This window comes from Pogona vitticeps, chromosome 10 (genome assembly GCF_051106095.1).
Source record: "Pogona vitticeps strain Pit_001003342236 chromosome 10, PviZW2.1, whole genome shotgun sequence".
Classification (NCBI taxonomy): domain Eukaryota; kingdom Metazoa; phylum Chordata; class Lepidosauria; order Squamata; family Agamidae; genus Pogona; species Pogona vitticeps.
The window spans coordinates 15243933-15269574 of NC_135792.1; the positions used below are offsets into that span (position 1 = coordinate 15243933).

At 40.1% G+C, this 25642-nt stretch overlaps 2 protein-coding genes across 3 annotated transcripts in view; both read right to left on the bottom strand.

Annotated features, from left to right (window-relative positions):
• LOC144584362 (uncharacterized) overlaps positions 1-25642 on the bottom strand; it is a 182632-nt gene that overhangs the window by 23504 nt on the left and 133486 nt on the right. The gene's annotated exons all lie outside the window — the stretch shown is intronic.
• On the bottom strand, positions 364-20744 carry GFOD2 (Gfo/Idh/MocA-like oxidoreductase domain containing 2). Of its 2 annotated transcripts, XM_072980944.2 has the most exons (4): positions 20541-20744; positions 12755-12851; positions 7359-7703; positions 550-2875 (listed from the first exon to the last, which is right to left on the bottom strand). In XM_072980944.2, the coding sequence occupies exons 3-4, from the start codon at positions 7615-7617 to the stop codon at positions 1977-1979; spliced, it is 1158 nt and encodes a 385-aa protein (XP_072837045.2). In that variant the 5' UTR covers positions 7618-7703; positions 12755-12851; positions 20541-20744; the 3' UTR covers positions 550-1976. The 2 variants fall into 2 exon arrangements, with proteins under 2 accessions (XP_072837046.2, XP_072837045.2); XM_072980945.2 differs by lacking the exon at positions 12755-12851 and having other exon boundaries at positions 364-2875.

Sequence of the window (25642 nt, forward strand, 5' to 3'; positions counted from 1 at the left end):
TTCTAATCTCTGGTTGCGAAGGGTTGGATGTGACTGGGTGACTAAACAACAACAATCTTCATCATCCTTGTCAAAACACGCAGAGTTCCTAATTTCCAAATACTGTGAACAGAGAGTTGGCTTAGTCTAGAACTGATTTTTCCCCACTACTAAAAACAGCAGAGTCTGCTTTCTTTTTCACTTCAGTAATTAAATTTACTACAATTAAGAAAACAGCTGTTCTGATTAAAAGTAAGTTTATAAGCTAAAAAATGAAAAATTAGTCAGGAGCAGAACAAACAAACGATTTGGTTCTTGGTTCTCATTCTTATACAGTAGTTTCTTTTCTACAGCAAGTCACCATTTCCAAAACTACACAAAAGGTTACTAATTAATACTTTTTATTAATGCAGAGGATTAAAACACAGTAGAAAAATGTTTTAAAAATTCAAGTAAACAATATATTTAATACAAAAGTTAGCTGTCCTTTCTCAGAGTCAACCCGGTGAAGGCAGTTCTGAATTCTTATAGTTTCTAAGATCTCTGACAGGATACAAGTCAGACAGAGAAGGGAACGGGATTTCTTTCAATTTTTTACTAAATCTAACCCAGTCTCTTTCTTAGTGCCTCTGACAAACAGCAGTTCCTTACTAAGCATAGAGTTGATGACAATGGAATAGTTCTTCTCTATTCATTATTATATGCCTTGGTGAATCAATTAATTGCCTCATTAAACAGCCAGAATGGTCCCTGATCTGTGAAATGTTCTGCTAACAAAGCTAGCTGTGGCTTTGGCTTCCAACTAACCAGTGCTAGAAACAAAGTGTGGAAAATTTATCTTTTTGGACTATTCCTAGAACACTCCATCTAGGAACAACCATGCTTCCTGGGATTTTGAGGAGTTGTTGGACAGCAAAACAAGATGCGGGAAGAGAAGCACAAAAGACCTTCAGACTCTTGACATGCCATAGGAAAGGAGGAACATCATGTGTAAACAGCAGGTTAAATTCACATAACACCAACTTCTAAAAAGGATGTGAGAACTGTTAGTCTCAAATAACAGCAACTTAAGTTGAAACATTCAACACCAAGGTAGAGCTGTTATTCTTGTGTCTATCCTGCCTACATATAAAGTGGGAAGTGGGTGCAAACAGATGGGAGGGACCTTATTTTAACAGTATCAGGGAGGAGGCAGAAAGGTGCTGAATCCCTCTCCACCACACTGTTTCTTCTTTCAGTCAATTACTCCGAGCTATTATTTCTCCACTTAAAAGTCTATTTCCACTAACAGCATGCTGGACAGAAGCAGCTGGAGCAAAGAACTGCAAGAGGAGTTAAGGCTAGAAGAATCTAGTGTTCATCCCCTTCTCTCTCAGCATTCTTTTAGTGTTACTATAAGCAACACTATACTTCAAGCATCTATTACTATAAGCATCATGCTTTGGGAACAGGAAAAAGTCATAAAAAGAAATTTGGCTGATACTAGTTCAGGCCTGTATTATAAAGTCCACTCTAATCCCATTATAAAGTCCACTCTAATTTTAAATTGTTCCCAAATTTAAAATTTATCTCATGTTTTATCTTTTGCTGGTAAGCTATACCATAAAGGATATTAAGATATAACTTCCATTCTTATTAAAGAGACATAGCCTTCTTTAACACTATATGCCATCAAGTTCAAACTGTAGGAATACACAAGCTGCACACACAAAAACGAGATTTACTTCTTTCCTACAGCACTCTTGTTTGTTTTAACCACTGCTGAACAGAAAGGGCAATTCAAGTTTATATACAACTCAGAAAGCTTAGCTTTAAAATGACCAAGAACACACAAATTTGCAACCTCTAAAATTCTCTAAAACCTGAAAGCATCTCCTTAGAAGTTTCACCACAAGTATGATTTCCCATTCTTCCTCCTTCTCATCATTAATTGAACATATCCATCTTAATTATTTATGTATATTTCAAATTGATTCTGCTCTCTGGGAGTCTCTCTATTATAGGTTATTTCGCTGTAATGCCTCACAGAGGTTTTGATTTGCATCTGGCTCTTCAGTCATTAGCTCTACAATTTCCCAGTCCCCAGACCGGTTGGATTTTTTAATAGCATCTACTACACTTTGCATGTAGAGGCCATCCTCAAAAGAAGCTGCCATTGCAACTGGCTTAGGATCCCATGTTCGCTGGTCTTCCTGCTCCTGGAAGGAATGACGAAGTGCTTGTACTAGGTATACCATCCCTTTGAGGTACAACAGTGGCATGTCTTTGAATCCTTTCTCAGAAAGCTCTGCATTGACATTCAAAGAGTCTGCATGCAAAAGCTCCTCCTGGGAAGCAGTGTTCTTCTGGCCATACAAATCTGTCCCACGTGCTATAAGGCGTCCAGATGATCCCACAATCATAACCTCATGGACAAATGATCCAGGCATGTTGAAGTTCAGAGTCACTGTGCTACAGATGCCTCCGGTCGTTAGCATCTGGAAAAAGCAGAAGTCATCGCTCGTGACATGGCGGATGCCACTGATAGCAGAGTTCTGCTTCACAAATGTTTTCAGCAAGCCATGGACTTTCACTGCCTTCTGACTTGTCAGATGAGTGAGGAGGTCTATGATATAAGTTCCCATTGTGTGCAGTCCACCCCCACCCATCAGTTCATCGCAGATCCAATTGTATTTTTGGCTGAGAAGGCTCCCCCAATACACTCGTACATCACAGACGAGCACACTGCCTACATAATGCTCCTCTATTAATTGTTTCATTTTGATAAAAGCTGGTAGAAATCTGAGGACATTGCCTACAAGGCTCATGAGTTTGGGGTAATACCTGGCAGCCGTGACCATTCTGAAAGCATCCACAGAGGTAGCAGCTTTCTCACAGATGACATTTTTTCCAATACCTGTAAATAAATGACAACATTTTAATTCAACATTTTAATACTGTACCATGAGGAAATCTTGAGATTTCCAGAGAGCTCAAGTAGTAACAAAGATAGTACAGTGGTGCCCCGCATAGCGACGATAATCCGTTCCGAAAAAATTGTCGCTATGTGGATTCGTCGCTATGCGGGGCAAAAAAGCCCATAGGAATGCATTAAAACACGTCTAATGCGTTCCTATGGGCAAAAAACTCACAGTTATGCGGAAATCCTCCATGCAGCTGCCATTTTTGCTGCCCGGTAAGCGAGGAAAGGGCGTGAAAACACAGCGGGCGACCATTCTCTTTACCCAGTGGCCATTTTAGAACCGCCAATCAGCTGTAAAAAAAATCGATATGCGAAAATCGGTAAGCAAAACGCTTACCGATCATCACAAAGCGATGTTTTACTATTAGAAACATCGCAATGCGATCGCAAAAAACACATCACTATGCGGATTCGTCGTTAAACGAATTGCTCGTTATGCGGGGCACCACTGTACAGTATTTATTTATATAGCATCAGTGTGTATTTCATGGAAGTGAACATAAGATGAAACAAGAAAAAGAAGTTTCAGAATGGTTTGTTTCATTTCCTCTCTCATCTCACATCAGAACCAAAGAGGTAAATATTCCACAGGCTTTCTAAAGCAGTTTTCAGCTTCAGTGTGATAAAATTTCAATGGCATTTCAGAAAACACCAGGTACTGGGGACAACAATTATTCAATTGTTACCTCACCTAGAGTTATCAACATGGATATAGAAGAGTGGCTAGCCATGTCTCCCATTTGTGTGCGCAAAATAAGGCTGAAGAACAGCGTGGAGGATCTACATGTGTGTGGGCTCTGCATATGAGCCAGAACCTCTCCTCTTCAAACTTACTCTTGCTCATGTGAAGAAAATTACACGGGAAGGTGCACAGCTAGTTGCTCTTTTCTACCTGTCTTGAGGACAGCAAAGAGGGGTTGTTAACTGGGTTGTTAACTGTGACACTCTCTCACTGAAGATGGTAATATGACCGAGATCAGAAGAGTTGAAAATTATACACTTTATTGTATTATGTTGTTTATATTAATATTGATAACCTTTAATCTTCTGGGTTCCTTGGATTTAAAATCTCTTTCTGAAGTACTGTATATGCCAAAGGTAGTAGCTATAGCTTATTTTAAATCACCTTGGGACGGCTAAAACCTTATTCACTTGTTTCAAGGGAGGATTCAAAGCTTTAAAATGTTCAGGCAATTCATCCATTCATGCGCTGGTTTTAACCTATAAAGCCCTAAATGGCTTGGGTCCAATCTCAAGAACCCCATCTCCCCTTAATAAGTCTGCCTGGGTGTTCAGATCAACAGAGGGGACATTTTTCTCAGCCACATCACCCTAAGAAGTGTGCTTGGTGGGGAAATGGGAGAGGGCCTTCTCTGTCACTACACACAGACTTTGGAACTCCCTCCCACGGGAGGCTGGCACATAGAACAGTCTGTAGGCCACTATTTCCATATATGTTAGCACATTCTTGTTAGAATTTTGACAGAATTGATCTTTGTGGCTTCAAATAGTTGGAAAGTGGTGCCTCGCACAACGATTGCTTCATACAACGATGAATTCAAACAGCGATGGGTTTTTTTGAGGAATTTCCCCCATCGTTTAACGATGTTCTCTATGGGGGAATTTCACTTAACGATGTCCCTTTTTGCTCATTTAAAAGTGTCCTAAAATGTTTGAAACCTGTTTTAAATGCTTGGATTCCATAGTGCACCTTGTGAAACATGTGCAAACTTAATTTGGCTTTGTTCTGAGTCTTCATTAATTTTTGGTGATTTTTTTTATTTTCCCCATTTAAATCAATTGAATGGACAGTTCAATGCATTTAAATAGGGAAAACAAAAAATCACCAAAAATTAAGGACGACTCAGAACAACACGAAATTAAGTTTGCATAGGGTTCAGGAGGTGGGCTAACGATTGCAAGCATTTAAAACCTGTTCCAAACATTGTAAGACACTTAAAAATGAGCGAAAAGGGACATCGGAAAGGACTTCAAAAGCACTGAAGCCGGCTCCAGTGCTTTTGAAGCTCTTCCGTTTTCGCTCATTTTTAAGGGTCTTACAATGTTTGGAACAGGTTTTAAATGCTTGCAATCGTTAGCCCACCTCCTGAACCCTATGCAAACTTAATTTGGTGTTGTTCTGAGTCGTCCTTAATATTTAGTGATTTTCTGAATTTTCTCTCATTGGAATGCATTGGACGGAAAGTTCAATGCATTCCAATGAGAGAAAATTCAGAAAATCACTAAATATTAAGGACGACTCAGAACAACACCAAATTAAGTTTGCATAGGGTTCAGGAGGTGGGCTAATGATTGCAAGCATTTAAAACCTGTTCCAAACATTGTAAGGCACTTTTAAATGAGCGAAAACGGACATCGGAAAGAGCTTCAAAAGCAGGAAAACGGAGATCAAAGAGCTCTTTCCAATGTCCGTTTTCGCTCCTGCAAAAGTGCTTTACAATGTTTGGACCCTATGCAAGCATTTAAAACCTGGTCCAAACATTGTAAGGCACTTTTACAGGAGCGAAAAATGACTTTGCAAAGCCATTGAAATGTATGGAGTCGGCTTCAATACATTCCAATGGAGGAAACATTGTTTCACTCAACGATGTTTCCTATGGGTTTTTTCACTTAAAGACGGCAATCTGTTCCAATTGGAACGGATTAACCGGTTTTCAATGCATTCCTATGGGAAATGGTGTTTCACAGAACGATGTTTCACACAACGTTGATTTTTTTGGAACCAATTAACATCGTTGTGTTAGGCACCACTGTACTGTACTTGGATTATTTTAATGCTTTGTTAATTTGTGTTCTGTATTAACAATACAACCTTATAAATGTTTGCTCAGACAGAGGGCATACAGGGTTTACTGAGTCTTACTCCCAAGTCAATGGCCAAAATCCTGTTGCATAGTAATATGCAAATTGCACTAGAGTAGGTCCACTGAATCAATGGGTGTTAGTGAGTCAAATTCCTCCATAATTTTCACTGATTCAAATGAGCCTACTCTAACTGTAACTTACTATGCTAAAGTTTGGCCAATATGTACAGCATGACAACCTAAGTTTCTCATTTTAATTTTGTAGTATGCTGCCCATCTATTTCTTATACATAGAGTTCTGTGCTTTTCCTCTTTTCAGTCAGTTTGAGAATGAATAAATTTCAGGATAAGTAATATTAATTTCTGATTGCCTTTCTTCTCTTAATTTTTCTATAAGCCTCCTGCTACCCTTTCATCTTTCTATTTGTCATATGTTTGTTAAACTTGTTTTCTCTTCAATACTACAGCTGTATCAGCATAGCAAGAAATCAATATATTTACTACTTCTAGCAAACATTCAGTTAAAATTTTATCTGTCCCAGTGTTTGTAATTTATATGTCACAGTAATAGAAAGGATCCCCAACACCATTTGCAATGACCACATATTGTTTAGTTCTGCACCCTGCCCAGATCTCTTCCATAACACAAAAGGAGCACTATATAATCTTTGCAACCACCCAGTGATCAGGCAAGAAGGAAAACATGCTGTTACATTTTACTCTCTCCTTCAAATGTAATTTAATCCCAAACACAATGCTTCCCTTTCTAAACTCTATAAAAAGCCATTTTTCCTCAGGTCTGCCATCCTGTGTCAAGCTCTCCTTAAGGAGAAATATATACTTCCACGTTGCTTCATCTTCATCATCATCATTATTATAATAATTATTTTAGTCCTGAAATATACTAACCTCACCATACATTAAAAGTATCATTCTGGTTAATAAATACACAAATCAATTCAGCAAATGTGGAAGGCTACATTATATATACACAAAACAGAGCTCTCTCCTTCCATTGCCCCTGCATTGCTATACACATCTATTTACCAAATGCATAAAAAAAACCCAGTAACAAGAGAACAAAATACAATAATTTGCCTGCATACATTCCATTATTTTCCTATATGCCAAATGAAAGAAAATAATGAGTGCGTGGACTAGCCTCAATAATCTGTAACAAAGCACAAATATCAGCCCAATGTATGTAATATCTCTCAATTGTCAAGACAAAGTTTTAATGTTTTTGGGATTCTACAGCTATATGATATAAAGATGGAAAAAGAAGCATTCAATATTATGATTGCCAGTTTTCAGCAATAGTGACCTTATGCCAGCTGGGAAGTGAGGAAGAACTTAAACGGAGGTGAATTATTTCAATTCACTTCCCTTAGGTTCTTCACATCCTAGCCAATGTAAGATAACTAGATAACTGCTGAATAACTAGTATTATAAAACTGCACTGATCAGGGGTTGGATTTGATAGCCTTATAGGCCCTTTCCAAAATTATTCTATGAATGCTTCATTTTTCCATCTTTATATACCATACAGCTGTGGATAAGAGCCCAAACAAGTAGCAACAAAAATACATTACCTAGAGCCTTCACTGCAATTTGCCGGGTTAGTGGTGGGGGTATGTCAATGCAAACCAAATCGACATCCTGATGCAGCAAAACATCATCTGTCCGACTTGTGTAGAAGGAAATGTTCATTTCCTCTGCTAGTTGCTTTGCTTCCTCTTCAGTTTTCCCCCAGAGAGCCTCAATAGAGAACCCTTCTGCTCTCAACAGAGGTACCAACACTCGAGCTGAGCTTCCAGTCCCAAACACCCCCACACCAGGAAGCATTTTCATTTTGTGGTCTTTTCACACTTCAGTTTCTGACAGCAGGGCTCAAGCACAAAAATTAAGCTCTCGGCCTTTTTTTTAATCCACAGGTCCTAAAACAAACAAACAGAAAACATTAGCAAAAGGCACCTTTTCTACACACTGGACACATTACTAACTACAGTATATACATTCTACACTAGTGCAGTCCAATATTACTTTTATTCAACTTCCAGTATAAATTAAGCTTACTTTTAAAAGACATGTCTAAACTATACATTAATCCTACAAATATTTAATATACACAGCATAAATACTGTTGCCTTCAAAGGACATCCAAGTATGCATTTATAACTAGAAAATTGGCAAACTTTTCAGTCTCTGTAGGAAAATCCACTGGTTCTGATAATCAATTTTTTTTTAGAAACTGTTAGATACAGCTAGCATTTCTAAGCTGAACAAGATGTATAATGCCTTGAAGCAGCACTGAAGAGTCAATACCAGAGATGGGAGTATTTGTATACGAATAAACCCGCACAGGTGGCAATAACGAGGGTCCAGCCCCATGGGGCCCAACGGTCCACAGACCAATCCGCCACTGCTGCGAGCCACTCTTCAACCTTGCAGCGAGGCTGGTCCTCCCACCTCCTGCCAAGAGTGGGTAGCAGATCGCAATTTGCAAAGCCATTGGAAGAATCACAGCATCTGCAGCAGATCGGTGAGTAGACTGTCCGGCCCCATGGAGGCCTTCGTTATTGCCACCTGTGGGAGAATATTCGTATACGAATACCCCCATCTCTAGCCAATACCAAAGGATTAAGCTGTTAAATGTTAATCAAGAAAAAATCAGGTCTCCTAATCTTTTATATCCACAGTTCTAAGTGACTGTATTTAAAGACAGAAAAGGGGTACTTAGGTACTTAAATATAAAAAATATTGTGAATGTTACCTTTAAATAGTAATATTGTGTGCATTTGAAATATTGTTTACCATTTGGACAATATATAGTATTTCTGTACTACTTTATAAAACTATTCTTTTTAGGCGCATTTGTACATGTTGCTATGCACTATATTGCCTAGAACATAACAAAATCTTTATTGGCACCAGTTTTAATTGCTCTGTGAGAAGTTAAGCAAAATAGATATCTATTATGGGCAATAAAGAAGTAGGTTAATAAATGCATGAAAGTCCAAACTGCTCCACATTATGGACAAAATTAAGCAAGTGTGGATTCCCCACCAGAAAACTCCTTACTGATCAATTCAGATGAAAGAAAAAGGTATGTTGTCTCCCTGGAGGACAGATTAGGGCTGTGACAGAAGGATTACCATCGCTCATAAAACCCACAGAATACATATCCATTTCTAGGAACAAATGACACAACCAAAAAGATCTAGAAAGAAATCACATCAGACACTAAAGCTCTTGGAAGAAAACTCAAGGACTTTGGGGCTCAAATACAGTAATTTACTCAGACAGTAATCAGAAGAACAGAAAGAAAAATACTCACTGTGAACAACTGACTATGAATATAGTGCCAATGTGAGGGATTTAGACTTTTAAGATCATGGGCCACACTTTCTGGAAGATGGACTGCTGTCAAGTGATGAATTCTATCACACAAGGAATGGGAAGAATGTGTTTGGCCACAGCATGAAGAACTTCATCAGGAAGGCTTTAAACTGAATTGGGAAGGGGAGGGAGATGCAAGCTCAGAGGTAAAAACAAATGAAGGCTTATGAACAGTAATCGGAACAGACCAAGGAGTTCCAATGGGGACTTGACTCTAATCAACTGCACAATTAAAACTAGAGTGCCAGCTGTGCCCATTCCTGGAGAGTTCTGATCTGGTCACAGTGTGATTACATCTAAGCTCTATGTAATGTGCTCTATGGGGTGCTGCCACTGGAAAGTGTATGGAAACTTCAGCAGGTTCATAAAGTAGCAGTGAGATTGTTAACTGTGGTTGGTTACAGGGGTAACATAAGCAGTACAGTAGCTGCCAGTCTGTTTCTAGGCACAATTTGAAGGGTTGTTTCTAACCTATAAATCCTAACATAGTTTGGACCCAAGCTATCTTAAGAATGGTGTACTAAAGAAGGGAAAGGTAGAGAAATGACAAAATTTGAAGAGATTATAGAAAAAAAGATTGAAATCAGAGGAAAAGACAGAAAGAAAAGGAACTGTAAGCCAAATATATAAATTATTAATTCAAGTAGAACAGGGTATCTTAGGGTTAAAAATGCAATGGTAAAATGATTTGGATGAAGAAGTAATAGGAGAAGAATGGGATAAAATATAGGATCAGAGAATTATGAAGAACATGTCAGTAAGGATAAAAGAAAACTGTTATAAAGTAATATGGAGGTGGTATTTAACAGGGTCAAAATGAATATGATGGACAAAACTGTGTCAACATTATGTTGGAGTTGCAAAAAAGAGAAGGGGACGTATTTACATATGTGGTGGCTATGTGAAAAAAGAAAGAAAGAATGTAAATTAATATTTAAAGAAATATCTGAAATAACTGGATCGAATATTCCAATGTCCCCAATAATAGCTTTATTGAATATGATTAAAGATCAACTGGCGAAAGAAAATAAGGATTTAATAGTAATAATGATTACGGCAGCAAGGATAATTATGGCAAGGAACTGGAGAAATGAAAATCAATTTAACCTGGAGGAATGGTATAGAGAATTATGGGACATGGCTATTAATGATAAACTGACATGTGATATGAAAATAAGTAGAGGCCAAATGAAAAATGATTTTAAGAAAATATGGAATGTATTTTTAGAACATGTATTTCGGAGAGGGAGGGGGTTTACACCGAGGGAAGAAACAATGAAATTTTGGAGTGAAAATGGATGGAATGAAGTGTAATGCTAGTCCTGAAGGTGATGGGTGCACATGGGTAACTGTACTGGGTTTTTTTTTTGTATTTTATAGGGTTTTTTTCTGTAGTAGTAGGTGTATTTTGTATTCTTTTAATAAAAAAAAAAAACAAGCTATCTTAAGGATCACGTCTCCATTTATGGAGCACCCTTTCTCTCAGTCCCACCACCTTCACAGGTGCATTTGGTGAGGATACCGGAGAGGGTCCTTCTCTGTGGTTGCTCTTAAGACTTTGAAATTCCCTCCCAAAGGACAGTAGGCTGGCCCCATCTTTTTGCTGTCCTTCTGTAAAAAGACAGATCTTTCTCTTTCGGCAAGCTCAGAGACTAGCTGCCTGAGTGGTGTTTTTAAATGGATTGTTGTGCCTTACTGCACTGAATGTCCTTTGGTGTTGCTTTTGCTTACATTTTTTAGTGTGGCATTGCTTGATCCTTTTTTAGTATTTGTATACTTACTGTTTTTAGCTTTAATGTTGTATTTTAAAGATGTAAGCCACCCTGGGCCCTTTTTAAGGAAAAAAAATAAGGTAAAATATTTTAAATAAAGACAATCATAGAGTTGGAAGGAGCCTATAAGGCCATTGGTCCAACCCCCTGCTCAATGCAGGAGTCCAAATTGACACAGACCTGACAGATGGTGGCTGCAAAGAAGGCAAATGTTATTTTAGGCTGCATTAACTGAAGTATAGCCTCCAAATCTCATGAACTATCAGTTCCTCTCTATTTGGCATTGGTTAGCACTCGCCTAGAGTACTGGACACCACACTTTAAGGAGGATATCAACAAATTGGAACAAATACAGAGGGCAATGAAGATGATCAGGTGACTGGAAATCAAGCCCTGTGAGGAAAGACTGAAAGAACTGGGCGTGTTTAACCTTGAGAAAAGGAGACTGAGGGGAGGTATGACAGCACTTTTCAAATACAGAGGTAGTCATACAGAGGAGGGGCAGGATCTGTTCTTGATCATCCCGGAGTGCAGGACACTTAATTGTGGGCTCAAGCTATAGGGAGGCAGATTTAGGCTGAATATTGGGTAAATCTTAACAGTACAACAATGGAACCATTACCTCGGGAGATGGTGAATGCTCCAAAACTGGCAGCATTCCAGAGAAAACTGGATAAGCATCTGTTAGATGTGCTTTGGTTTGGATTCCTACACCGAGTAGGGGGTTAGACTCTGTCTTATAGGCCCCTTCTAACACCATTATTCTATGACACTATTATCTACTGTGAAGTAGAAGGGCAATCTTGTAAGGACTGCCCCATCCTGCTCTTGAAGGCTCCCTCTCACATGTCTGTTATCACACTAGTTGTGCAACTGATCTACAAGGGGAAGGAGGTGACATGCTTATTCAATTACGATTTTGGTCTACAAAGGGAAGGAGATTGTATGCTTATTCAATTACCATTTTGCTCTATATTTAGCCAAAAGCACATTGGCTAAAGATTTTAAACTCCAGGTAGTATTCTGAAGTATAGACATACAAGTCAAAAAGATTATCATGTATGGCATACAAAGTAAAGAAAAGATTCCGGGGAAACATTTGCTGTTCTTAGTAGAAATGGGCATAAACTGTCAATTTGGTGGATTGTGTCAGTTCATCCGACAGCCACACAATTGATTGTGTTTCAGCATCTTGCCCTCTCTGGGGGGCGCCTGCTCAGAGGCAGCACAGCTGGAGGGCTGCCCCCAAGTGCACGCCTGCCAGTGGGGATGGGGCACCAGACCACAGTTCAGCTGTGTGGCTCTCAGATGAACCAGCACAAACCGCCAATTTGTGTATATCTCTAATTCTTAAGTCTCTAGCAAGACTGAAGGCCAAGTTAATAGAGGCAAGAAACACCATTGGGGTAGTATTTAAAAAATGAATAAAACAAGGATTCAACAAATGCTGAAGTGCAAGGCAACCAGTGTAGGGGAGATATGCTGGTGTTTCTTCACTCCATTCAACAATCTGGCCACCATATTCCGGACCTGCTGAAATTTCTGTAGCAGCCTCATGGGCAGCCCTACATAGAGAGAATTGCAGTAGTCTAATCTTGAGACTACCAGTACATGATCCAACCTAGTGAGGCCGCGGTGCCAAGGTAGCTGGGTGATCTGCCTCAGATGGAAAAAGGTCACTCGGGCCACCAATACTACCTGAGACTCCATTGACAGTGCAGGGTCCAGGAGTACACCCAGACTGCAAACCTCAACCTTCACAGAGAGAAGAGCTCCACCAAATGAAAGGTCCACAGACACTGGGGACGCCCACTCACAGAATCTCTGTCTTGTCTGGGTTCCGCCTCAGTCTGTTATCCCTCATCAATTCCAGCATGGTATCCAGGCAGTGCTCAAGGGATAGAAAGGCATCCACTGCAGACAGATGGAAGAAGAGAGCTGGGTATCATCCGCATATTGGTGACCTGAAGCTCCAAAACTCCTGATGACTCCCCCAGTGGTCTCATAGAGATATTAAACAGCAACATGGAGATGATCAACCCCGAGGGATTCCACAGTTAAGAGTACAAAGGGTGGACATCATCTCCCCAAGCTGCACTCTCTGAGGATGGTACTCGATGAGTAGAATGGGTTTTGTTTCAGAGATTGTAACTGACTTAGGACCATCGTTTACTTCCAAACTTATGAAGAGACTATAGCAGATTTGTGGTATTAAACATTTAGAAACTTCCCCATATCATCCGCAGAGTAATGGGTTAACAGAGAAACCCTTATGAGAATGATTAAAGCCTATTTAGCAGAAAACCCAAATAACTGGGACCAGAAATTGCAATTATTGCTATATGCCTACAGATCAGTCCCACAAGAAAGTACCGGGTTCAGTCCTTTTGAACTGCTATTCGGGAGAAAAGTGAAAGGACCACTTGATTTGATTAAGCAAAATTGGAAACAGATTGTAGAAGAAGATCCTCAAAATGTAGTCTCATACATAGACACATTAATGAACAACCTCAAAAGAAATTTAGAGTTGGCTGCTGAAAACCTGCAAGCCCAGAAAATCAAACAAAAAGTTTGGTATGATAAAAAGGCTAGGGAACGACAGTTTAACCCTGGAGATGAGGTGCTGATGTTGAGGCCCATCAAGGGGAACAAACTACAGTTGAACTGGGCAGGACCTTATAGGATCATTTCCAAAATGAGTGATCTTAATTATATTATTGAAGGAGATGATCACCTAAGAAGGAGGGTAGTTCATGTAAATGCCATTAAGCCATATTATAGAGAGGAAAAGAGAGTGCTTTTTGCAATGAAAGAAGCTGATAAAGAAGAACATGATTTGCCATACTGGGAAGGAAGGGGTGAAATAAAGTTCAACCCAGAGGAGGTGAAGATCAGTCCTGCACTCACCCTAGAACAGCAGAGGGAACTAAAGATGTTGGTTACTAAGTATCAACAGGTCTTCTCAAGCAAGCCTGGTTTAGCCAAGGGAGTGATGCATAGAATAGATACTGGAAATGCACCCCCGCAGGCAGTAACCCCATACAGACTAACCGGACCTTATGTGAACAAGGTGCGCAAGGAGCTAGATGAGATGCTAAAAGAAAATATTATTGTGCCATCATCTAGCCCTTGGTCAGCTCCAATAGTTTTGGTGGACAAACTGGATGGAAGCATTAGGTTCTGTGTGGATTACAGAAAATTAAATCTAGTAACCAAACCAGATGCTTACCCCATGCCCAGACTTGACAACCTGATTGAAACCATTGGGGGTTGTCGATACATTTCCTGTTTAGACTTGACTAAAGGGTTTTGGCAAGTGCGGATAGACCCTAGAGATCAAGAAAAGACTGCTTTTTGTAGCCCTTTCGGCTTATTCGAGTTTCGTGTCCTCAGTTTTGGCCTTAGGAATTCCCCAGCTACATTCCAAAGGCTGATGGACAAAACTCTGCAAGGGCTCAGTGCATTTACAGTTGCCTACATTGACGATATAGGGATCTTTAGCAACACCTGGCAGGATCACCTGTGTCACCTATAGTACTGCAGCGGTTGAAAGCAGTGGGGTTAACAGTAAAAGCAAGTAAATGTCAGCTGGGTAGCCCCGAGATGAAATATTTAGGTCATATGGTAGGGGGAGGTGTAATCAAACCCCTAGAAGCAAAGGTAGAGGCAATACATAATTGGCCTAGACCCAATGCCAAGAAAAAAATTAGATCCTTTCTTGGTTTAGTGGGATACTATAGAAAATTTATCCCCAGGTTCAGCGAAATTGCAGCACCATTGACTGAGCTGACGAGGAAAAGGAGTGATGACTGCATCCCATGGTCCAGTGACTGCGAGGAGGCGTTCGGGAAGCTGAAGGAGGCGTTAACCAACCACCCTGTGTTGCGTGCTCCAAACTTTGATAGAGAGTTCATCATATACACCGATGCATCCAACGCCGGGGTAGGAGCCATGCTGTGCCAGTGTGATGACAACGGAGACCAGCATCCTGTGTCCTACCTGAGCAACAAACTTCAGAAAGGCGAGAAACACCTGTCGACCATAGAGGAAGAATGTTGGGCCATCGTGTACGCAGTCCAGAAGTTGAAGCCTTACATCTGGGGGAGACACTTCATTCTGTGTACAGACCACTCACCTCTGATGTGGTTAAAGACTATGAAGGCCCAAAACAGCAAGCTAATGAGGTGGACTTTAATTTTACAGGACTATGACTTCGAGCTTAAGGTGGTCAAAGGGACTATGAACTGTGTTGCTGAGGCCTTATCCCGAAGACCAGACGACGACAGATGAAAAAAATTGGACTCTTGAAATTAATAACTGTGTTTAATAAGTTATGAAAATATGTGGTTATTGGAATATTGTTCTGTATATATATATGCAATTGATTATATAAGTGTAAGTATATTTTGAATAATATAGTTATGTAAGAATGTGCCTAATATATTAATGGTAAGTGTTGAAATATGGGGAAAATGTAATGTTTGATTTTGTTTCCAGTTGTTTTGGGTGAAAAGCACCTTAGCTTTCCCCCACAAAACAACTTTTAAAGGGGGGAGGTATTGTTACATACAGCTATGACATCACCTGCCCGTCACTGCTGAAGCTGTGTGTCATCTACCAATGGCGTGACGGAGGGTGGGACATAAGGGGTGGAGCTGTTGTATATAAGGGGAGTGAATGGTGTGAGAGTTTCAGATAGGGCCAGATAGTGCTTTGAGATAGGGTTAAGATAGGGAGATAGGGCTTGGAGATACTGTGAGATAAGAACTGTGCTATATAGTGAGGGTCTGTGAGAGTGTGTGTGTGATTGTTATATTATTATAGTGATTGCTTTATTATTTATATTCAAGTGATTTACCATTCCTTTTGTTTGTACACAATAAACCTAAGTTTTTATTTTGAAATCATACTTTGGCCTGAAGCTTCATTTGAGGGAATGGTTGGTGGCAGTGGAAACGAAGGGTGATTGAGTGTGACGTAGCGGCCCCTTTGTGAGGTATAAGGTGGCTGTTACAGGAACTACCCTCTCCACTACCTTGCTTAAGAATGGAACATCAGCAATGGGTCTATAGTTGTTAATATCATCTGCAGCAAGATGTGTGGTTTTTTTGCGCACAGGCCTAATGAGTGTCTCCTTGAAGACATGGGGAACCTTGCCCTCCCGGAGAGAACCACCCACTCCGTGATTATAGGCGTAACTGCTTTTGAGCCAAACTGGGCAAGGATCTAAGGAGGTTGCTGGGGCCCTGCAGCAAGCAAGCACCCTGTCAACTTTATCTGACGCCACAGGTTGAAATGGTGCTAACATCACAAGGCAGCGCAGTGGATGTCTCACCTCCATTTACTGGTCAGAATTGGTGGTCTAAGTCCCCAGAAGATGGTCTCCACTTTGTGTTTTGAAAAATACACAAATTGGTCACAGGAGATACTTCTGGAAGGCCTGTCACTGTGACCAATCCCGGATTAATAGCGTACTATGTACAATAGTTTGGCCTGATGGTTTTTAGCTTCACTTATCTGAAGCAAAGCATGTTAATGCTTTGTTGTCCATTGCCGCAAGCACCCTGAGAGAGAAGCAAAGCATTAATATAGTATAATTAGATATTTTCCGCCATGGGTTTTAATATGCCATGGGTTCTTTTCCATATCCTCATTTCCATATCCTCTTTTGCAGATAGAGACCATTCAGCTAAATCCAGATCTAGTCATGTTTAGATCAGAATCACTGAAATTAAATCCATCAAAAAATTTAAACTCTTTATTTCAGCAGGCTTGTTCTAGATATGAGTCTAAGATACTGTATTGATTTCTTTCTCTCTCATACACACATATACTGCATTTCTCACTCATACATATATGCTGCTGTTATGCACTGTTGCCTCCAACATGGTGACCCTATGAATGAATAATCTCCGAAATGTTCTGCCCTTAACCAACTTCCAATCTCTTGTAAACTCAAGCCATGGCTTCCTTTAGTGTAGAGATCCTTAACATTTTCAGTACCGGCACCCCACTGAATCTCAAAATACATTTTTGCACCCCCTTGAAAAATGTGTTCCAATTTATTTGTTAGAAAATTACATCAATTGCAAAACTGAAAAACAGTTTTACTGAAAAACAGGTGGACATATATGTACAGTACTGACATAAAATAATGTCTCAAATTTTAGTGGCTAATTTGTTGTTTATTCATAATATTTTGAAAGCGGAGTTCCTCTTTCGAAACAGCTACACATATGTCATCATTTGCATTTAAGTGATTTCTGTTTTTTGTTTTTATGTGCAAAAGTGATGAAAATCCCATTTCACACAGATAGGTGGTAGTCTACAATACCTCCTTTGCCAGTTGTGGAAGTCGTTCTAACTGGGCATACCAGAATTGTTCTGAGTCCAATTTTTCAAATTCTATTTGAATACATGCACTGGCCCATATTTCAATAAGATCATCTTTTATTAAATTACCATCATATAAAGGTAAAAAAAGAAATGGATCCAGTATCTGTCTCTGTTCTTTGGCAATATCTCCCATGGAAAAATATGCATGAAAAGATGCTCTCAACAGTTGCAAATGTATTACAAGTTCAGTTACAATTGTGATTTTCTCATTTTCTAGAACGTTTTCATGAAGGGAAAGTTTGCAAAATGACCATTTTCAGTTCAATGTATCTATTTTTTTTTAGTTTTCCAATAAAAAGAAGGTAATTTTTCACTAGCTGTTAGTATGTTCTTCCCATTGATATATTTAATTCATTCAGGTGAGTGAATATATCTGCTAAGCAGCCAGTTGAAATACTGCATCTCTTCTTTCAAAGTCTTTAACTAAATTACAATTTTGGTTAGTAAGAAACTGAATAATTTCCCCACAAATTTGAAAAACCCTGCATAGTACACATCCCTTGGAGAGCCACCTTATGTCAGTGTGATAAAGAAACACAGTATGGTCAGCATACTTCTTTTAAAAAAGCACAAAAGATATGATGATTAAGTGCTCGTCTTCGGATATACTTTACTACACTTACTGCCCCCTTCATGGATTGCTGCCTTGTCGTAGCGAAGGGGCTTGAGTAATTCAGAGAAGCTATGGGCTATGTCATGCAGGGACACCCAAGATGGACAGGTCACAGTGGAGAGTCTGACTAAATGCAATCCACCTGGAGTAGGAATTGGCAATGCCACTCCAGTATCTTTGCCACGAATATCTCATGAACAGAAACAAAAGGCTAAAAGATATGACACTGGAAGATGGGCCCCTCAGGTCGGAAGGCGTCCAACATGCTAATGAGGAAGAGTGGAGGAAGAGCCGGCATCTTCAGAGGACAGTACTTTGTGCTCTGGTGTAGCTTGCTTGGGAGTGCAGTATTTATGGCTGTGAGATAGGCTTTTGTCTTTTTCTGTCCTCTGAAGATGTCAGCCACAGAGACTGGCGAAACGTTAGGAAGAACAACCTTCAGAACACGGCCAAAGAGCCCGAAAAACCCACAACAACCATTATATCTCGGCCATGAAAGCCTTCGCGAATACATATGAATCAAATATCATCTTACATTTGGTATATATGTATACATCATCTAGTTAATTAATCAGTCAATTTTCTGGTATTCAGTAGTAGTAAATTGACCAGAATAGTTTGTTTATATATATAAACAAACTTTTTAATATATATTAGGAGGAAACACCAGTTAATACAACGCAAGAGTCTTGAAGCACCCTTTAGGACTAAAAATTAATTAGTTTTCATAATGAGTGCCCACTTTTCTCATGGACTGGGATAGTCTTTAATACATTTGACAAACTGATCTCTACAAAACCTTAATCTACAACCAATGGTATGACACAACTCTATCTGTAAACAAACCAGAGCGGATTTGATTTAAATCAAGTCAATTTTAATCATGATTTAAATCACTAGTCAATAAGACTCAATTTAAACCATGATTTTTAAATGTAAGGACTAATTTTTGCTGGTATTTTTAATCTTTAATATTTGCAACCAGATGGAAATTTCGTATTTTGAATAATACCTGTCAGATTAGTACAACAGTTATATGAGAACTTATTTTAGTTTAATAGGTTACCCGTTCGTATTTGGAAAACTACGTAAACTATTCAATTTAACTTAAATACGTAATAACATTATATAGCATACATATTCTTTTATTTGCGTAAACATCAATGTTTATTAACTGAAGTCGTTAAACAAAATATCTTTTTAAAAAGCAAACTATCTTCCAAACAACCTTCAAACCTAGCATTTAGGGTACAGAAGGAACCCCCTATCTGCTGAATGAAATCTGCTGAGTCACTTATCCGCTGCCTGAAAATACTAATAACATCCCCCAAATACATATTTGTATGTATTTCCTAGGTATATTTACCAGAGGTGGCTACTACAGGGATCCAGAGACCATGCAATGTGTAGTGTTCATTACATCTGTTTTTCTGCATCTGCAAAGAAGGACTGGAACCAATCCCCCATGGATACCGCAGTCCTGCTATAATCTGTTCATTGTTTGTACATAGATTTGCAGAACAACAATGGGATTAATGTCTTTTCCTGAACTTTGTATATTTTATACCATTTTTACTGTGAAAACGTGCATGTTATTTCAGCTTATATAATTTGGCATTACAGTATTTCAATTAATTTGTCAAAAAGTAAATATTGTATGAATATACAGCTTCATGCTACATAACTAAGCTCTCATGCTGAATAACCTTTGAACTATAATGTATCTTAAAGATAAAAGTATCTTTAGATAAATTTTTCCTTCAAAATCATTTCATTAAAATAAATCCGATCTAAATTTTAAAAATCTGATTTAAATTTAAAAATCCGTTTTTTATTATTTTTAAATAACAGATTTTAACCCACCCTGAAACAAACTGATGCTTAACATTTTTTAATCTCTACATATACAGAGAGAGATAAAAAAAGTAAAACATCAGTTTGTATATGCACAGACCTTCCTGTACATCTTTTACACATTCAGTTAAAGAATTTGCAGCAATGAGTTCCAGCAAAAACAACAGTTTTGCAGCCCCTTAAAGGGTAATCAGTTTTGCCTGGCATTAGCTTTTCTGGACCCCAAGCACACGGATAGAAATAAGAACAGTCTTTCAGGCGCCACAAGACTCTCTCTTGTTTCCACATCCAGGGAGGTAGATTCTCTGTCCACCAAAACCTAAACGATCTCAGCGCCGCGTAGCAAGAAAGAAACGTGTAAGGTCCGTTACAAAGTTTTGCCTCTTTTCCCCACGTGCGTGCACATACACACACACACATATTTAGAGGCAGGCACGCGCATCCACCGTGATCCTGCGTGTTCACATCACGTATCCTATAAAGTGGACTCCTCGCCCACGACACCTCCTGTCACGATCACCCTTTTTTAATCTGGGAAGCGCCTCAAGGCTCCTGCCTGTTGTTGTGTTTTTGTTTTGTTTCTTTGCTGCGGCAGAACAACACCCCTTGTGGACGCCAAGAGGGGCAGCCGCGAGTGCAAAGGGGGCGCACAACGGGCCAGGTTTGCCGCAATAAAACTCACAACAGCACTCTCGCCGCCGCCACTCGGGATTCCCCCCCCCCCCGCCTTCCCTTCCCACCTTTTTTAACTCCGGTATTCGCCCTTCTTCTTCCGCCGCCGCCGCCGCCGCCGCCGCCGCCGCTCGTCTTCTGGCCTCTCCCACTTACGCGCCCGGCGCCCATCTTCCCCTCAGGCCACCTTCTCCCATCCTCCTTTCCCGCCTAGGTGAGGGAGACGAAAGCGAAGAAGAGGTTCGTGAGGTAAAATGGAGAGGCAAAGCCCCGCCCCTCCTGAGGGCCGAGGCGCCTCCCTCTCACCCGGCGCACCAACCAGAAGGGCGCTCGCAGCTGCCCCTCCCGGAGGAAACAACCTACCGCCGCCCGCCTCGGCCATCTCTCTCTCTCTCTCCATCAGCTGGACGGGGGGGGGGAAAGGAGTTGGTGGGGCGCATGCGCACAAGGAACAGGCAAGCCTTTGCCAGGTTTCTCCTAATAAATCCTCGAGCTCTTTCCGGCCCCCGCGGAAGTAAGGAAAGAATTAAAAACCGGCGTGCTTTGTCCCAGGATGAGCGCAAACCGGAATCTGTGCCCAAGATTTTTGAGGATCGCTAAAACCAAGGGCTGTGCGATTGAATTCCGGATTTCATTTTAATTTTCGCTAAAGGCCCGTAGTTGATTTATCCAGCCATAATTTAGGAGCAGGATTCTAAACAATCTGGATGCCCTTGAGCTGGACTCCATGATTCATAAGGTCTTTCTAGTTCTGCAGTTCTAAGATGATGATATGACGATTTGAAACCTTTCATGCAGTTTTATTCTGCTTGTATTTCTTTCTTAGATAGGTGTCGCATAATCTTTATACCTGATGTGAAACAGAAAATGGGAAACGTGGCTGGTTAGCATTGCAGAGGTTCCACCACTTCCTCTTAATATTGCCAGTGATTATTGATCATGGAAGCTGCAGTCCAAAACATCTAAAAAACCAAAGCCTCTCAATTCCTACTCAATTAAAAATCCATTATATATTGTAGTGGATTTTTCCACCCACTTGGGATTGTGACCCAAGTGGGAAAATAAGGAAGTTGGACGGAGTTTCACTTTACAGATGGACAGTGACCCAAAACATACTGTGAAAGCAATCCAGAAGTTTTTTAAGGCAAGGAAGTGGAATATTCTACAATGGCCAGATCAATCACTTGATCTCAACCCAACTGAACATACATTTCACTTGCTGAAGACAAGATTTAAGTCAGAAAGACCCACGAACAAACAACAGAAGACAGCTGCAGTAAAGACCTGGAAAAACACAAAGGAGGAAGCCCAACGTTTGGTGATGTCCATGCATTCAAGTAGTCATTGCTTGCAAAGAATTCTTGACAAAGTATTAAAAATTATCATTTTATTGTGTTAATTTGTCCAATTACATTTGAGCCCCTGAAATAAGAGGACTGTGTATGAAAATGATTGCAATTCCTAAATGTTTCATACAATATTTTTGTTCAGTCCTTTGAATTAAAGATGAAAGTCTCCACTTCAATCGCATCTTGTTTCTTTAATTTCAAATCCATTGTGGTGGCATACACACCTAACTGTATATTTGGCAGGCAGCACAAATATTCATCCTTTTGGCCAATAATGCTGTAAAAATCTTTGCATCTTGATTAGTGAGACAGGTCTGTAAGTCTCCATATCGATAGAGTCTTTATTAGGTTTTAGTATTGCTATAAACATTGATTGCTTCCAAGATGACATTTCTTCTTAAATCATTATTTTATTAATTTTTAAAATTTTCAGTATTAATGTAAAAAAATATATTCTGGACCCAATCTATCTATTCCCAGAATTTTACTTATCTTTAAATTATCTATATTTTTCCCTATTCCTCTTTTGTTATAGGTTGTTACTATATCTTGCAATTCCTTTCTAATAAATTGTATTTCTTAAAAAATTATATCTTTGTCCTTAATATATTTAAATTTTAATTATCTTAATTTATCTTCTAACCTCTTAAATATTTGCATCTTTTTGTTAAATTATATGCTTCGTATGAAAATTATACGATGCATATGATTCTTTGTAACATAGATGCCTTGCCACAAAAGATAATTAAATATACCAATTGTTATGCCAAACAATTTACCTTAAACAAAAGATTGAGACACGAAGGCTTTTCTATTGAAGTTCATTTTATTTACATAAAAAGGAAAAACAAAAACAGAGCGCCACTGCAGTTTGGCGGGAAGAAAAACCAATTTCACCTTAATTGTGGGTGATTAGGATTTCTTCAAAGAACAAAGGAATTGGTACAGTCTTATAGCTGTCCCCTCAGGGCGAGAGGGGTGGGCCTTTGAGGTCATTAAGTTAGTTAGCAACAATTCATTGGATTAGTGAAAACACATTTTAGACATGCGCAGAACAATCACTTTCCCTAAAGGGCCCCTTGTCTCAACATTCCATGCTTATCTAGCTTTTAGCCTTGAGTTATGAAGAAAGAAAGCAAGGAGAAGGGGGGTCGAGGAGCCTGTTTTTACAAGGCTGGATAATCTCTTCTGAATACACACACAAACAGCTTGTTTTTCTTTTTCAAGTAAGAACAATCTTTTATGAGGCAATTGCCTCATTTGAATAAGTCAAACCTTCACTTCTATCAATTCCCCCGTTTTCTTTTTATAATTTCTTTTGACTTATTCACAATTATGAAAACTTCCCCCCTCCCCCAGACCAACCAAAGGTGTCTTTCACTTGGACAATTTTCATAGGAGCCCCAGGTACAATCGAACTTTACAGGCACCTTCCTGAGGCTTGCAGGGCGTGGTAGATTAGGTGACTAACTTCACACAGTTTCATACAGGAACAAACAGGTGAGTTTCTAGACTACACTTGCTGCTATTCTCCATACCATGTTGTGCTGAACCCAGCCTATTCCACCACATTTAATTCTAGTCCAGCCTCCATTACTAATTACTGTAACACGGAATTCAATCCAAATTCTCTCGGGGTTTTCTCTAGGGTCGTAACAAGTTTGAGTTCCAAGGGAGTCCTGACAAATTTTGTACTCTACCTTGTCAAATGCACAGGAGGCAATATTATCAACACAATTGAAGATGGACTTATAGGTTAAGGTCTGCTGTTCCCTGCTTCCCTGCCTTGTCGTTATTACACAGGGGCAGGTGGATCCTGTAGCTTGTAGCACAAGGCTCAAGAAGAGCCCTAACACTATCCTTATTTTGCCATCAACCCGTGGTCTGCCAATAAACAATTGCCTGATATTTCTCCAAGACATTAGAGGGGTGGGCTTTACCTCCGCTTGTAGTGGGAATTCCATTCCTCGTCCTCTGAATCTAGACTGGGCATTGACCAGGGGCTTGCGTTCTTGCACTTCTAACACGTTTCGTGGTGCACCGAAGATGCGTAACGGAGCCATCCCTTGGGAATTGGTCTCTGCCTGCGCCGAGCTATCAGATTGAATTCTCCACGGACAGCTTGCAATTGGCGTTTTTACAGCCTACAAGCTTCAGTCCACAACCCTTCAGGATATCTCACCTTAAGCACATACCACCTCAAAGCCGGGTTTTCGTCAAATTTAGTTATTCTGGCACTCCAATGGTGAGGGCAAAAATGGCAATACAAATAACAGTAAGGCTCAAAAGGATCCAATCCTATCAGGGGGTCTTTAAGTTTCAGATATCACCTGATACTCCGAGTAAACTGCCGGGAGGTGAAAGTATGAGAGTAGAAAGACCACTTTCTTCGGGGAATGACCTAGTCGGAGTCTGACTCTGATCCAGGGCTGATGTTGCTATCTCTGATTTTAATGAGGGGGCACTGCTTGCAATCTCGGTTATGCCAGAACTCTAGACTTGAAGCCAACTCAGTGCTGGTATACAAAGTTCCACGGCCCTTACCTCGTACCTCTTTGCGTACCATCAATTGGTTACCACAGGCCAACCCTTTGTATTCAGTGTCCCAATAGGAAGTGGTTTGTATCTGTACCTTCCACTCTTCCACCTCCCCTTTTGGTGTTCGACTAATTGAACAGGAAAACCAGGGACAAATTCTACCTGTTATATAGGGAGTTATAGACATTACTCTGACAGCAATTACCCAAATAGTGGTAACCTGGGCAGGACAATGAAATCCGACAATCCTCATTCAAAACCCTTCTTCTTCAGAGCAACTATCAGTGTCAGTACTTTCATAAGGTTCTTGATCTTTAAAGATTTTCCTTTCCTCCTCCCAATCAATGGTCCCCTCGTCCTCCAACACTACTTGATCACCAATTGAATATCCTTTAAAGAAATAGAGTCCCCTACCCGCTTCTGTCTACTTTTAAATTCACCTTCCGAGTTTGGACCAGATTATTAACTTTTCTTACTTCTATATACACACTAAAGAAGGGACAATATTTATGCGCTAACCGACTAATGGACATTACATATGTCATTTAAAAACAGTCTTTTAGTCCGTCCTTGGACACAGGCACAACTTTTCACTGTCCCTCAGGGTCGACTGCGCGCTTGGCTCTGGTATAGTGAGTCCAACCAGCTTCCTCAGTTTGGATGACAGTCTCTGTTGTCAGCAGTATCTGGAACAGACCAAGCCATCTTGGGGCGAGCGGTTCACTCTCCCATGCCTTGATATAAGCCCAATCCCCGGGGTGGAAGGAATGCACTGCTACCTCCAATGGCGTCCGTTGCACTGAAATGTCTCGCTCCCTGTTATCGGAGAAAATAGAGAATAGGGCCAGCAAATACTTTCTTATAAAGGCATCCTTGAACAAATCTAAATTAAGGCTCACTCTCTGTGTATCTCTGTGCATTAACATCCCAAATTTCCATTCTGCACAGGCTTTAAAGGGCGAGAGTCCTGTAATGCTATGCAGCTGCTAGGGGCAAACCCTTCGGCCAGGGCAACTGCGCTTGTTGCATCAACTATTAATTTGCTCTTTCAAAGTCTGGTTCATCCTTTCAGTTTTTGCCTCTGTTGCTAACCATTGATTGGATTCCAATAAGATTTTACAAACTGTCCCTGCCGTTGCCCGAGCCGTAGGGTATGCCTCTACCCAGCCAGTGAGCTGATCAGTTATTATCAAACACTGATTCCAAAGTCCTGACTTTGGCATATCAATAAAATCACATTGCAAATGTTCAAAGGGGTGGATGACCAGAGGTCGTCCTCTCAT